At 43.2% G+C, this 16,645-nt stretch overlaps 1 protein-coding gene across 1 annotated transcript in view; it reads left to right on the forward strand.

Moving 5' to 3' along the window:
• LOC145352984 (uncharacterized) overlaps nt 1-16,645 on the forward strand; it is an 82,124-nt gene that overhangs the window by 5,147 nt on the left and 60,332 nt on the right. The window contains exon 2 of the mRNA XM_080203290.1: nt 16,321-16,500. Within this exon, the coding sequence (XP_080059416.1) occupies nt 16,321-16,500 (180 nt within the window). The remainder of the gene's footprint in view (nt 1-16,320; nt 16,501-16,645) is intronic.

Consider the following 16,645-nt stretch of genomic DNA (forward strand, 5'->3'; position numbering starts at 1 on the left):
TAACCTGGCAACTTGCGTTCACCATTAGATTTCTTTTCTCACTCTTTAGCTGGAAATCCTTTTACACTGTAACTTGCTGAAAGTCTCTGAGGGTAATGAGATTTAAAGATTGAAAAATTAACAAAGGAAGGATCTCAAATCAGGTACAGAAAGAGAAATAAAGAGAGGGAAAGAATGATTGAATTAAATGAGAGGAAAACATGGAAAGAAAAGTAAGAAAATCAATTAAATTTACACCATAGAGTCCCTACAGTGTAGAAAAAGGCCATTTGGCCCATTAAGCCTGCGCCAACTCTTCAAAAGAGCATCCCACCAGCAGTAGCGGATTAACTACAACCCAGATCCCTAGGCTGAGCTTTAGTAAGGCGCCCTGACCTTGCCTCCTGCCCCCTGCCCCACCCTTTGTTGAATAGAATAAAGTGATGTTGAGTGACATTAGATAACTTATATCATTGTACTATGTATAATGTACTGCAGGTTTAATATCAAGCTACATGAATTATTGTTCCAATCAGATGCTTCTTTCTTCAGCTTCATTATGATGTCATGCATGTGTTATTAATGCATTATGATAATGAATTAAAACTCTTTGGCTGGTGAGTGGTGACAATGAGTCATTTGTCATGTTGTAAACAACAATGGCGGCACGCAAATGAAAGTCTGTTTTGACGTTTTCACAGGCGATAAATGCGCTTAATAATCGTTTTGACAATGGAGTATGCAGTGATGATAGTGGGAGTGATTTAGATGCCGAGGATTTTGATGTTGATGTTGGTGAATTATTAGATGATGATCGTGAATTTGATGATACATTGATAGCACTGGAGGCAGTGGTGACAGTCGTCATATTGTGGTGTGGAACTAATACTATGTAAGGGTGAATGTTGAGAAAAGTACTATATGTAACTAAGTATGCACTAAAATAAATATGTATACATGTTATAGCATGACAATAAACTCTTTGTTGCATTTATTTTGTATTTATTTGCATGTACTACAAGTCTGGGGGTGAAGCTCCTCTATTTATAGGTATTTGTTATATTAATTCACCCATGGGGCATAGCTATGAAAATTTTTCACTCTTAAAAGGGTTAAACTAATTTCTTTTTGCTCTCGGGTCCCCCTCCCTTCCGGGCTTAAGCCTACTCAGCCTAATAGTTAATCCGCCACTGCCCACCAGGCCCTGCCTCCTATCCATGTAACACCATGCATTTACCTTGAGTGATCCACATAACCTACACTCTTTTGGAAACAAAGGAATGACGTTTTAAATAATTCCTTTTCTGGGCCAGAGAGGTTGACTTTTCACTAACAATTCTCACCATATTAAAAGGGTGCATTCACTCTTAATTACCAGATCTAACCGTGAGATCAATGATCAGTTAATAAACTAGTGATGGGGCAATAAAATGCTGGCCTAGCCAGTAACACCTGCATCCTGTAAATTGATTTTTAAAATGCGTAAATACAACAAATTTTTAGCAATAATGGGGAGGCCAAGGGAGGGATGCCATTTATGTAGCGGCATAAATCAGTCAGTAATATCTGTACATTAGAAACTCAATACTATCTCTGAAGCTGCTGGATTTGTTGGTTTGAACATTTATAATAGTAGGCATTGGTGACATGCCATTATTTTTCTAGCAAAATTCATTCCTACCTGTTTTAATTACTTCCCTAGTTAGCTTGATTTATTCTACTATGATGATTTATTTAAACACCCAAAACATTATTTATCAATTTTGTGAGAGAGAGCGAGGAAGAACAATACATATACAATATATATAAAGCAGTACATTGGAACATTTCTATTGTTTGGTTTTCATTTGATTAAACAGCTTACCAGTATTAAGTGCCTGAAGCCACAGGACAATTCAGTTAATTAAGACACTGGTGAGCACAGCTCAGTAGACTTTTTGAAAGCCAGTAGTTGTGACTTGGTTGAATTTTGTCACTTTTTGTCTCCTCCTGCTAACAACAGGGAACATATTATTTTCATAAACTTTATGTTCATTGGACACTCTACTGAAGAGTTTTGATGTTTCATCAGTGAACTCGAGTTCAGTATGTGAGTTAATTCCAATCTGGTTGTTGTTATTTTCCACAGTGAGAAGACTATTATAAACTCTTAAAAAGCAGCAGCAAACCACATAGAAATTTTATTCCATTTTTGGGGAGCGATGTAGAAGAAAAGTTTTTTTAATTAACAATTTCAGCTTATCTCTCAGCGTTTTTTTTGTTAAAATCATAAAATCCCTCCAGTGCAGAAGGAGATCATTTGTCCATTGAATCTGCACTGACAACAATCCACCCAGGTCCTGTTCCCATAACCCCATGTATTTACCCTACTAATTTCCCCTGACTCTAAGGGGCAATTTGGCCTGACCAATCGACCTAACTCTCACATCTTTTGGACTGTGGGAGGAAGCTGGAACACCCAAGGAAACCCATGCCGACATGGGGTGAACGTGCCAACTTCACACAGGCATTGACCCAAGGGTAGAATCAAACCGGGTCGTTGGCGCTGTGAAGCAGCAGCACTAACCACTGTGGCCTCGCTGATTGTCAATTTACCTTAACCCTAATCATGGCAAGCACTAAATCTAGTCCACTTACTGTCAGTACCTTTCCAATCCTTCCACAACCCTCCCTCTTGTTCAAAGTTGAAAAGTGGATGAGTGACATGATCTGCACATTGGCATTCTTGGAATTGCTGCTTAATTGACGTATCAGTATGCCATTATAATTGAAGGTGTGGTAGCTTATCAAAGGTTGTTAAGGGATGGTTAACAAATTCCAGTCCATTGTTCTGAAGTTCTCCAGAAGCCTCCAGCTGCTTCCATCATAGCCACAACTGCTTCCCTGCTGAACTGGTGCTGGTGTAGCATCACTCATTCCCATCCGGCTGTGCTGGTGGTCTTTGAATGGACCTGTGTGGTCAGTGTATCCGCCTCACCAGAAAGCGTGCATTCAGCAGTGAGAGGTGTCCAGCACAAGAGTTATTTAAGGAGCAAGGCATCCTAGAGTCAACCTAGAATAATAAATCAAGAATAATTTCCATGATTGTGATTCCTCTGTGAGTGGAAAGTTTGTGTTGTGCTGAGCTCCTGGATTTGCTCGAGGAGCTGGTGATCAGTTCACAAAAGATTTGCAACAGGGATTCATAGAATCTCTACAGTGCAGAAAGAGGCCATTTGGCCCATCATGTCTGCACTGACAACAATCCCTCCCAGCTCTATTCCCATAACCTCACATATTTACCCTGATACTATGGGGCAATTTAGCATGGCCAATTAATCTAACTTGCATATCTTTGGACTGTGGGAGGAAAGCAGAACACCTGGAGGAAACCTGCACAAACACAGAAAGAATGTGCAAACTCCACACGGACAGTGACCCAAGCCAGGAATCGAACCCAGGTCCGTGGCCTGTGAGGTAACCACCATGCCAAGGTGCCTCTGTGCCAGATTGGAGCAGCAGCTGCAATATCACTGGACCTACACAACAGGATGATGGAACTGAACCTGCATTCTGCATGAGGTTCTTTGCCAAATGGATTCAGACTCCTCTGTGCTTTGACAGCAATTGTCTGTGATGTCAGCTAACCTCCCCTAGCATCTCAGTATGCATGCTCACAACATTCTCCAACATGCCTCCCCATTGAGATCCACATCTAATTCCCTTTGGTAGAACTTGTCTGCAACTTTGCCCTCTGGCACGTCAACTATGCTTTCTCCCCTGCCCAGCTGCAGCCCACTCATGCCCAGTGACTCAGCACGTGCAGATCCCCACCTTATATTGTTCTCCAACACAAGTCCAGTTTCACTGCCTGAGCTGAAGTGTTTGCTTCAAGTGACAGAGGATCCTTATCAGTGCTATGCTGATGCTCACTCTTGTCCTCCTTTGGCTGGTCAGATGACAGTTCCTAGGTGCCAGAAAACAGGAAATTGGAAAGGGGAGGATTGGGGTGAGGGAAGTAGGATGGGGTTGTTGAAGAAAGCAAGAGGTCTGTTGTCACGCCATCAGCAGCTCAGTCTTCATGTCAGATAATCGGATAAGGATGAACTGGGAATTGAAGAGGGGTATCAGTCAGGGAAATATCATCGTCCTCATCTCAGTGCTGCCCAATGCAACAGATTCTGTTACAGCCATCCCTGTGATGTGGAAAATCATCACCTCAGTACAGTTTAGGAAATGCAGGGCTATGGTTCGGCTCTGTTCCTACTATTGTCTGCCATCTTGTCCTGCAAGAGAGAGGACAGAATGACCATGATTATGTAGCAAAGTGTTTGAGTGTTGTGCCTGTCATAGCAGAATGGTTGGAGGTATGGGGAAAACAGCAGGAACTAAACATGAGTCTGGCATCATTAGAATATGTGTGAGAGTAAAGTGGAGTATCTGGATTTTCACTATGAGTTCTGAGCGTTAGTTGAATTGTGGGGGTGTGGTGCATTGAGCAGTGCGGGAGGTTAGTGTTGGGTTGGGTTAGATGTTTCATGTGTCGATGTTGTCCTTGAGCACACGTGAGGTCATTATACCCCTTGCGGCCTGGTTCTCAGGGCCAGAATCCAAGCATTGATCTTCTTATCCACCTGCTCCCAGTCCCTTTTCCGGGTTGTCCTTCAGGATCTCCTCGCACTCCGTGGAACCATAGCATCCCTCTTTTGTCTACCTCCATGAGGAAGTCCTTGAGTGCCGCATAAGTGAATCTGAGAGCTCTCTCCTTCAGAGTTGCAGAATAAATATTCCACAATGGCCTCCTGTTAAACTAATTTGGCAGCGGGGTGGGACCCAAAGCAGTAGGGAGACAGAAGAGAAGGTTGAGGACAACACCAAAGTTAAAGAGGGCACATTAAATAGTAAAGGCAGTGTCAATAATCTTAGTCCTAGACAAGTCAGGCAAAAGCAGGGCAGAGAGCAAGGGAAGCCCAGATTAAACTGCATTTATTTCAATGCAGGAGCCCTGACGGGCAAGGCAAATGAACTCAGGGCATTGATGGGTACGTGGGACTGAGATATTATAGCTATTACTGAAACATGGCCAAGGGAGGGATAGGACTGGCAGCTGAACGTTTCAGGGTACAGATGTTACAGGAAAGATAGAACAGGAGGTAAGAGAGGAGGGGGAATTGCACTTTTGATTAGGGAAAACATCATGGCAGTACTAAGAGAGGATATATCTGAGGGTTCGACCATTGAGCCTTTATGGGTAGAACTGAGAAATAAGAAGGCAGAAATCACTTTGATAAGGTTGCACTATAGGCCCCCAAAATAGTCAGTGGGAAATTGAGGGGCAAATATATAAGGAGATTACAGATAGCTCCAAGAAAAATAAGGTGGTAATAGTAGAGGATTTTAACTTTCCCATATTGACTGGGACAGTCATCGTGTTAGAGGGTTGGATGAAGAGAAATTTGTTGGGTGTATTCAGGAGAAATTTCTCATTCAGTATGTGGATGGCCTGACTAGAGAGGGGGCAAAACTTGACCTCCTCTTGGGAAATAAGGAAGGGCAGGTGACATAAGTGTTAATGAGGGATCATTTTGGGACCAGTGACCATAATTCCATTAGTTTTAAGATAGCCATGGAGAATGATAGGTCTGGCCAAAAAATTAAAATTCTAAATTGGTACAAGGCCAATTTTGATGGTATCAGATAGGAACTTTCAAAAGTTAATTGGGGGAGCCTATTAGCAGGCAAACGGACGTCTGGTAAGTGGGAGGCTTTCAAAAATGTATTAACCAGGGTTCAGGGTAAGCACATTCCTCTTAATGTGAAAGGCAAGGCTGGTGGAAGTATGAAACTCCAGATATCTCGGGATATTGAGGCCCTGGTCAAGAAGAAGGAGGAGACACATGACATGCATAGGCAGCTGGGATCGAGTGGATCTTTGGAAGAGGGTGTAGGAGAAGAGTTAAGAGAGAAATTAGGAGGGCAAAAAGGAGACACGAAATTGCTTTGGCAGATAAGGCAAAGGAGAATCCAAAGAGATTCTACAAATACATGAAGGGCAAAAGAATAATTAGGGAGGACCTCATAAGGATCAACAAGGTCATCTATGTGCGGATCCGCAAGAGATGGGTGAGATCCTAAATGAATATTTCTCATCAGTATTCACTGTTGAGAAAGGCATGGATGTTAGGGAACTTGAGAAAATAAGTAGTGAAGTCTTAAGGAATGTACATATTATAGAGAAGAAGGTGCTGGAAGTCTTAAAGCGCATCAAGGTAGATAAATCCCCGTGACTTGATGAAGTGCATACCAGGGTGTTGTGGAAGGCTAGGGAGGAAATTGCAGGTCCCTATGCAGAGATATTTGAATCATCAACAGTCATAGGTGAGGTGCCTGAAGATTGGAGAGTGGCAAATGTCATGCCTTTGTTTAAGAAGGGCTGTAGGGAAAAGCCTGAGAACTATAGCTTGGTGAGCCTAACATCTGTAGTGGGTAAGTTGTTAAAAGGTATTCTGAGGGATAGGATGCACAGGCATTTAGAGAGGCAAGGATTGATTAGGGACAGTCAACATGGCATTGTGAGTGGAAAAATCATGTCTCACAAATTTGATTGAGTTTTTTGAAGGGGTAACCAAGAAGGTCGATGAGGGCAGTGCAGTTGATGTTGTCTACATGGACTTTGACAAGGTACCACATGGTAGATTGTTGTAAAAGGTTAAATCTCACAAGATCCAGTTTGAGGTAGCTAAATGAACACAAAATTAGCTGGATAACAGAAGACAGAGGGTGGTTGTGGAGAAATTTGTTGAGTGTTTTCAGGAGGAATTTGTCATTCAGTACGTGGATGACCTGACTAGAGAGGGGATAAAATTTGACCTCCTCTTGGGAAATGAGGAAGGGCAGGTGACAGAAGCATTAGTGAGAGACCACTTTGGGACCAGTGACCAAAATTCCATTAGTTTTACAACAGCTATGGAGAATGATGGGTTTGTTTTTCCAAACTGGACGCCTCTGACCAGCAGTCTACCTCAGGGATCAGTACTGGGTCCACTGTTATTTGTCATTTGTATTAATGATTTGGATAAGAATTTAGGAAGCATGGTTAGTAAGTTTGCAGATGACACTAAGATTGGTGGCATAGTGGACAGTGCAGAAAGTTATCGAGGATTGCAGCGGGATCTTGATCAATTGGGCCAATGGGCTGACGAATGGCAGATGGAGTTTAATTTAGATAAATGTGAGGTGATGCATTTTGGTAGGTCGAACCAGGGCAGGACTTATTCAGTTAATGGTAGGGCACTGGGGAGATTTATAGAACAATAGATCTAGGGTTATAGGTTCAAAGCTCCTTGAAAGTGGAGTGACAGGTGGACAGAGGGGTGAAGAAGGCATCTGGCATGCTTGGTTTCAGTGGTCAGAGCATTGAATACAGGGTTTGAACATCTTATTGAAGTTGTACAAGACATTGGTAAGGCCAATGGAATGCTGTGTACAGTTGTGGTCATCCTATTATAGAAAGGATACTATTAAACTAGATACAGTGCAGAAAAGATTTACTAGGATGCTACCAGGACTTGATGTTTTGAGTTATTAGGAGAGGATGGATAGACTGGGACATTTTCTTTGGAGCGTAGGAAGCTGAGGGGTGATCTTATAAAAGTCTACATAACAATGAAAGGCACAGATCAGCTAGATAGTCAACACCTTTTCTCAAAGTTAGGGAAGTCTAAAACTAGAGCGCATAGGTTTAAAGTGAGAGGGGAGAGATGCAAAAGTGTCCAGAGTGGTAATCTTTTCATACAGAGTGTGGTGAGTGTCTGGAACAATCTGTCAGAAGTAGTAGGAGAAGTGGGTACAATTTTGTCTTTTAAAAAGCGTTTAGACAGTTACATGGGTTTGTTTGCTGGAGCAGACAAGTGAAGGAGCAGAGAGACAGATAAGAAATTACCTGTTAAAAACCTGTTTAAATAAGTTTAAAGCGCTTTCGTAGTAAGAACTTACCTTGTAGAACTGTTTAAATCATTTAAAAGCATTATTGCGGGCTTTTTGTATCTAAAGCTTTAAGAATTCTAAGGGAGTGGATAGCAGGGAGTTGTGGGTGAGCAGGCTTTAAAACAGTGCCAGGTTTAAAAGGAGGCCTGGTGTAGACAGTGGGCAGCGTCGGAGTGGGCAGCGGAGTGAGACGGAAGCAGAGTGAGCTACGAGGGCTTAGGAGCAAAAGGGCAGGGGAGAAAAAGGGCCAGGTAAGCTCGTGTTGAAATTTTCAATACTACTACAGTGAATAACGGAGGGGCATGTGATGTGTTGTTTCTGTATGATGTGGGAGCTGGTGGACCCCAGGGTCCTTCCCAGTGACCATGTCTGCAGTAAGTGCAGGTTGCTGGAGGAGCTCCAGCTCAAGGTAGATGAGCTGGCCTCTGAGCTACAGACACTGAGGCTCATCAGGGGGAGAGAGGGTGCCATTGTCAATGGGGTGCAAGAGACAGCCACCCCCCCTAGACTGGCTAACTCTAAGGGTCAGGAACAAGAGGGGGCTGCTGAGAGGAGGAAGGAGGGTGGGGAGCGGAGGAAGGAGGGTGGGGAGCGGATGCCTCAGCCTCTCAATCTGCATAACAGGTTTGAGGTTCTTGCTTCCAGTGTGGACGAGAACGAAGGCTGTGAGCTTGGTGAGCAAACTGCACACAGTTCAGTGATGCAGACACAGGACATAGGCAAAGAGAAGGTGATAAGGAACGTAGTCGTAATTGGGGATAGTGGGGTTAAGGGTATTGACACTGTCCTTTGTCACAATGACAAAGTGCACAGAAGGGTGTGTTGTCTGCCTGGTGCTCGGGTCCAGGATGTCACATCTGGGCTGCAGAGGAACCTGGAGTGGGAGGGTGAGAATCCGGTCGTTGTGGTACATGTGGGTGCCAACAACGTAGGCAAGATGCGAACTGAGGATCTGGGGAGGGAGTATGAAAAGCTGGGAATGGTATTAAAAAGTAGAACCGACAAGGTGGTTATCTCTGGGCTACTGCCTGAACCGAGTGCAGACAGGCGTAAGGCTGATAAAATTAAGGAAGTGAATGGGTGGCTCAGGGATTGGTGTGGGAGGAATGGGTTTGAATTTATGGGGCATTGGCATCAGTATTGGGGTAGGTGGGACCTGTTCAGGTGGGATGGGGTTGGTCTGAACCGTGCTGGGACCGGAGTCCTGGTGAATCATGTAAATAGGACTGTAGACAGGGCTTTAAACTAATTGTGGGGGGGGAGGGTGCGAGGGTAAGTGATATTACGGGGTCTAAAGTTAAGAAGAGGGTACAGGTAAGGGAAGAGGCCGAGGATGTCCCAATAATAAAGGGAGTAGGGGGCGTAAGTATGGTTGGTGGCGTTCTGGCAAATAGGGTCCAGGTGAAGGCTGGGATGAAGGCACTTTATCTGAATGCATGAAGCATTTGGAATAAAGTGGATGAGCTGGTGGTGCAGATCAGCACAAATGGATATGATCTGGTGGCCATTACAGAGACGTGGCTGCAAGGTGACAGGGACTGGGAGCTGAATGTCCAGGGGTATCAAGTGTTTAGGAAGGATAGGCGGGAGGAAAAAGTGGGGGGTGTAGCTCTGCTGATTAAGGATAGCATCAAGGTGGTAGCAAGGGATGATATAGGAACCAAAGAGCAGAAAGTGGAATCATTGTGGGTGGAGATTAGGAACAGCAAAGGGAGGAAGACGCTGGTGGGTGTCGTCTATAGGCCCCCAAATAATGATCTGGAGGTGGGGTGGGCTGTTAACGCGCAAATAAGTGCGGCGTGCAGGAATGGGACGGCGATAATTATGGGGGATTTCAATCTACATATTGACTGGTCGACCCATGTTGGACGCGGTGGGCTCGAGGAGGAGTTCTTGGAATGATGCCAGGATAGTTTCCTTGAACAGTGTGTGTTGGAGCCGATGAGGGAGCGAGCTATCTTGGATCTGGTGTTATGTAATGAGACGGGTAGAATTAGGGACCTTGTGGTGAAGGATCCTCTTGGGGAGAGTGATCATTGTATGGTGGAGTTTCTGGTGCAGATGGAGGAGGAGAAAGTGGGTTCCTGGACACGTGTCCTTTGTTTGAACAGAGGGGAGTACGGTAGGATGAGAGAAGAATTGGCGAATGTTGACTGGGGGAGCGCGTTGGAAGGTAGGTCTGCTGAGGAGCAGTGGAGGATCTTTAAGGAGATCGATCTTGGTGCTCAGCAGAAATTTATTCCGATGGTTAAAAAGGACCGTGGGAGGAGAGGTAATAAGCTGTGGATAACGAAGGAGGTGAAGGAAAGTGTTAAATTAAAAGCGGAGGCATTTAGAGTAGCTAAGAGTAGTGGGCGAGAAGAGGATTGGGAGAGGTTTAAATGTCAACAAAGATTGACAAAGAAGTTGATAAAGAAGGGTAGGAGAAACTATGAAGCTGGGTTAGCGCTTAATATAAAAAAGGATAGCAAGAGTTTTTATAAATATATAAAAAAGAAGAGGCTGGCTAGGGTGAATGTTGGACCCTTAGAGGATGAGAGGGGGGACTTAGTGGTAGGGGATGGGGATATGGCTGAGGTCTTGAATAATTTTTTTGTTTTGGTCTTCATGGAGGAGGACGTGAATAATTTGTCGGGTGTTAGCGATGGAAAGGTGGTAGGACTGGAGGGTCTCAATGACATTATTGTTACTAGAGAGGCGGTGCTCGACAGACTGGAGGGACTGATTGTGGACAAGTCCCCAGGACCGGATGGAATGCATCCAAGGGTTCTGAAAGAAATGGCGGAGGTGATAGTGGATGCCATGGTGGTTATTTTCCAAACGTCACTGGATTCCGGGGAAGTACCGGAAGATTGGAAAACGGCTAATGTTACACCGTTGTTTAAGAAGGGTGGCAGGCAAAAGGCAGGGAATTATAGGCCGGTTAGTTTAACGTCTGTTGTAGATAAAATGTTAGAATCCGTCATCAAGGAGGAAATAGCGAGGCATCTTGAGGGGAATTGCTTGATAGAGCAGCACGGTTTCGTTAAGGGGAAGTCGTGTCTGACAAATTTATTGGAGTTCTATGAGGATGTGTCTAGGGCGGTGGATAGAGGAGAGCCGGTGGATGTGGTCTTTCTTGATTTTCAGAAGGCGTTTGACAAGGTACCTCACAAGAGATTATTGCAGAAGGTAAGGGGGCATGGAGTTGGGGGTAGGGTGTTAGCGTGGATAGAGGATTGGTTGTCAAATAGGAGGCAGAGAGTGGGGGTTAATGGGTGCTATTCGGATTGGCGGTTGGTGACTAGTGGAGTACCCCAGGGGTCAGTGCTGGGGCCTCAGCTATTTACCATTTATATAGATGATCTGGAGGAGGGAACCGAGTGTATGGTGTCAAAATTTGCTGATGACACCAAGATTGGTGGAACGGCAAATTGCGCGGAGGGTGTGGAAAGTCTGCAGAAGGATCTAGATAGGCTGGGCGAATGGGCCAGGAACTGGCAAATGGAATTTAATGTTGGCAAGTGCGAGGTGGTCCACTTTGGTCGGAATAATGGTAGGAAGGACTATTACTTACGTGGCGAAAAACTGCAGCAGGCGACGGTGCAGAGGGACCTCGGGGTCCTTGTGCATGAGTCGCAAAAACCCAGCCTGCAGGTGCAGCAGGTGGTCAGGAAGGCTAATGGGATGCTGGCCTTCATAGCGAGGGGGATTGAATATAAAAGTAGGGAGGTCTTGCTGCAGCTGCATAGGGCATTGGTGAGGCCACAGCTGGAGTACTGTGTGCAGTTTTGGTAGCCGCACTTACGCAAGGATATTTTGGCCTTGGAGGGAGTGCAGAGGAGGTTTACTAGGCTGATACCGGAGTTGAGGGGGTTGAGCTATGAGGAGAGGCTGAATAAACTAGGCTTGTACTCGTTAGAGTTTAGAAGAATGAGGGGAGAGCTCATTGAGACGTATAAGATGATGAATGGGATGGATAGGATAGAGGTGGAGAGACTCTTCCTGCTCAGAAAGGACAGTAGGACTAGGGGGCACAGCCTCAAGATAAAGGGGGGGCGGTTTAGAACTGAGTTGAGGAGGAACTTCTTCACTCAAAGGGTGGTGAATCTCTGGAATTCTCTGCCCGTTGAAGTGGTGGAGGCTGCCTCGCTAAATATTTTTAAGGCGCAGGTTGATGGGTTTTTGATAAGAGAGGGGATTAAGGGTTATGGGGAGAGGGCGGGAATGTGGAACTGAGACACGACAGATCAGCCATGATCTTATTGAATGGCGGGGCAGGCTCGAAGGGCTAGATGGCCTACTCCTGCTCCTATTTCTTATGTTCTTATGTTCTTAAATGGGCATAGAGGGATATGAGCCAAACCCAGGCAACTGGGACTAACTTAGTGGTTAAAAAAAGGGGTGGTATGGACAAGCTGGGCCAAAGGGCCTGTTCCCATGCTGTAAATCTCAATGACTCTGATTCAGTACTGCTTCCCTTTAAAAGGAGATGACTGACTGTACCATGTGCTGTCAGTGAGTGCACTTATGCCTTTCCCCCAATGTAATACAATGGATTATATTGTAGCTATAGTACAGCTCCTGCTCAGCATCATTACAATCAGGTAAATGGGGACGCAGCACCAAATCTGCATGCTGCCTATCTCCATGGCAACAGACATGCACAGCTTGTGAATCAACACCACCAGGCCCAAAAATGACAGACCAATTCTTCAGTCTTTTGCTGTTCTTTTAAATTAGCAATCAACCTTCTGAAAAAGGACTGCTTTACGAACTCGAATGGAAACATTAGCAGCAAGATTTATTTTCGTTTGGAACTTAGTTAATCCCTGTAGCTCTTTGTTGACAGTATTGTACATTGTATTATCAATCCAATTAATTGCTTCTTTTGACTGCAGCATTTTCTCAAAGCTCCAGCAATTTGTTTAGTGGACAACCTAATGCAAGCTCTTCCTCCATGCTATATGCACTGATTTTGAAAATGTTTGATTTTAAAACTAACCAGAGAGAATGCTTTAAGCTGGTGTGATGCCTCAAGAGATGAGCCTGAGCAGTGAGGAATGGATGTTACTGGGTGATTTTTTTTTTTGAGTGGATTACATTGCAGCCGGCACAAAATCTGCCAATTATTCCAGTTTGTTTTTTAAATGCACGTTGGGAGTGGCAAATCAGGAGTATAAATGCGATTGGAAGATGAAGGACAGTGTGTATTGTTTGAGGTACTCATGACAAAACCCCCTCTTTTGGAGTGACATATGAATTGTAGTCTCCGATGTGACTGCCATCAGTGTTAAAGCACAGTTGAGACAATGGCTCTGATGTATAGGGAAACGCATTGTTGCCAATTGTCAGCCTGAAGGCTACAGTTACTGAAGAAACTGGGTGTTAACAATCAACGTCTGAGACAAATTAACATGAAGGTAAATGATTGAATTGCATTGTACTGTTGTATGTGAGTCATAACCATCCTCATCTTGAATTATGTATATGCTTTGTGTAGTAAGGAATAATATTCAGTGTTTACCAACACACTGTGCGATGCCTCAGTGCAGAAGCAGCTGTGCGCTCTGCAATACAGCAGCAAAGTCCTCTTTGTTGTAAAATGACAGACCACCTGATTTCATGAAACACTTGTATTCTGATTAATCTAGTAAAAGCTGTAACACATCTTTGCGCCATTGCTGGGAGGCTGTAAATGTGTTCGGTGGAGGCATCATCAATCATTTAAAGACATTTTCAAATGTAACTTAATAAGATATTAAGCTAATTAGGTTTGTTATAAAAATTGAACAAAGGAACTCTGGAATGACTGAAAAAATAGCAAATATTAATGAGACAAAAAAGGAAAATAGCCCAGGTAATACATACCTACCTTCTCTGGAATATTAGCAAGGAATTCAAGCCTTTTTAATTAAGCTTCAACTTCAATGAGCTTGTACCAACCTGCATCTTGTCCACAGGACTGTTCAAAAGTTCCAGACATGTGCAAAGTTCCTTGATAAAATGACAAAAAATAAATAAAAGACATGTGTGACCATGGAATGAATAGACACCTCAAAATCTTTTCCTGATGCACTGAAGCTGCAGTTTTCTTTTGCTTCAATGTATGAAATTGATCTAAGATTTACATTCTGTGTGGGATAAACAAATGGCCAACTGCATGCTTGGCAAATATTTAAAGATGCAAAATAAATTAAAACTTGGAGAGGAATGTATGTGCAGTTGTGATTACAAATGTTGCAGTAATTTTGTAACCTTGGTTTGTACACTGACATATGGGTAATATTTTCAGACTGTGTGCAACATGGGATTTGCAGATTTTTGGCTGTGATGGGAAATATCAGTATTTTGTTGGAAACGACTTTTTAAATTTCACACAGCTCTATTTCACAACCCAGCAAACCTTAGAAAATGCCTCTTCAATTAATGTAGCACAGCAAAGTTTTATCCAGCATCCATTTAACATCAACATACAAGGCATTTTTTAGCAGAGACTGTGGTAGAAACAGGAAAGTTGGCTATCTCCTTATCCCATTACAGTAGCTACTGTTGCGTAGGAAAATGCGGACATCCAAATTGTGTACCTAACCAGTTAATATCTTTTGATGGTATTCGTTGAGGGTTAAATGTTAGCCAGGATTCTGAGAGAAGTTCTCTGCTTTTCCAATGCTGCTATGGGACCGTTTGTATTTTGGAATCATGGAGTAGTTACAGCTCAAAAGGAGGCCATTTAGCCCATTGTGCCTATGCTGGTGTTTATGTATAATACTACTGATCCCACTCCCTGTCTGTTCCTCACCTCTGCCTCCATCACACTCTCATGTACTGCATTCTAACCAATTGCTTTGTAAAATAAGAAATAATTTTTACTTCATGTCACCATTGGTTCCATTGCCACTCACCTTAAATTGATGCCTTCTGGTTCTTGACCCTATCACGATTGATTTTGAACATTACTATCAAATCTCTTCTCAACTTTCTCTTGTCTAAGAATAACACCAACTTCTTCCACCTATTCATGTGACTGAAATCCCTCATCCCTGGAACCATTTCAAATAAATCTCTCTGCACCCTCACTAAACTCCCTACCACCAGATTCAATGTCCACTTCCTCCGTCACTGGTGCATTGTGATTGCACTATGTATGGCTTCCAGGACACATTGTGGCAAGACATTAAGGTTATTTTCAACAGCACTTTCCTACTTTCCAACCTTTATCAGAAACCAAGATTTTTAGGAACATCGTCATCTCTCAGTTCCTCTCATGGTCCTGATTTGGACATGTGTCAACATTCCTTCGATATCAATAGGTCAATAAAGGTCAGTGCACTATCACCATGATCACAGTGGTTCCTGAATGTGGCTTACTATTGGATTCCCATGATAACTAAGAATGGCTAATGACTTCGCAATTTTGTCTACAATGTTAAATTCTCTCTCTGTACTCAAACAGGCTCCAGAATGTGGTGACTGGTGATTTTCACAGTAACTTCACTGCAGTATTAATGTAAGCCTACTTGTGACACTAATCAGTAAACTTAAAAACATAAAACCTTCATATCCCTCCTAAAATACAGTGCCCAGAATTGAACACCATGTTGAGGCTGAACTAGAGTTTTATAAAAGTTCATCATAACCTCCTTACTTTTGCACTCTAAGCTTCTATTTGTAAAGCCATCTTCCTGTAATGCCTTCAAACCATTTTCTCCACCTGCCCTGCCACCTTCAAAAATTTGTACACATACATCCCATCTCGCTCTGTTCCTGCACCCTCTTTTAGTTTTACCCTTTATTTTAAATTGCCTCTCCTAATTCTTCTTACCAAAATGTGTCACTTCAAAGCATTAAATTTCATTTGCCATGTGTTTGTCCAACCTGTTCATGTTCTTTTGCAGGCTATCATAATTCACAAAATTTCCAAGACTGTGTCTTCTACAAATTTTGAAACTGTGCCCCATACAACCAAGTCTAGGTTACTAATATAGAACAAGTAAAACAGTAGTCCCCTTCCAACATTTGGGCAACATCACTATACACCTTCTTCTAGTCCAAAAAAAACTTTGTTTCCTGTCACGCTGCCAATTTTGTATCTATCCTATCACTTTCCCTTTAATCCCAAGGATTTCAATTATCTAGAGGGAAACAAATCCTTTGTCTAATCCATCCTATAATACAAAATTTCTGCAGTATCTTACTGAACTGCTCGGATTTCAAGTGGGGCTTGAACCCACAATCTTCTGGTTCCAAGACCATTGTTGCCCAATGTTGAAGTTGTATTGAACCAAAAAAAATTGGGATCCTGCAACTTTAATATACATTGCACATAATTGTCAAAATTGTTAAAAATTCGCAACTTACTTCACCAGGAATGAATACATTTTATGTTGCTTTCAGGCTACAGAAATGGGGGTCACCTCAGACAGCCATGTGGCTCTACTGAGAGCCCTTCTGGCTGAAAAGGAGGAAGATCTCAGTCAGCTCAGCAAAGAACTGAAGAAGCTTCAGCTCACCAACAAACAACTATTGGAAGAACAGTGTTTAGTAATGTCAACAAATAAAAGAATTCAGAAGGAGGTAACTTTTCAGTTATCAATTTCTCTCTCAGTACATGAAATGCAGATGCGTAAATAAGGATTTCATACAAGTTGAGAAGATAAAGGTTTCAAACAAAATTGGGAAACCATATAACCATATATGGGCGGCATGGTGGCACAGTGGT

The sequence above is a fragment of the Carcharhinus amblyrhynchos genome, chromosome 15 (assembly GCF_965287045.1).
Source record: "Carcharhinus amblyrhynchos chromosome 15, sCarAmb.v2.hapA, whole genome shotgun sequence".
Taxonomy (NCBI): Eukaryota; Metazoa; Chordata; class Chondrichthyes; order Carcharhiniformes; family Carcharhinidae; genus Carcharhinus; species Carcharhinus amblyrhynchos.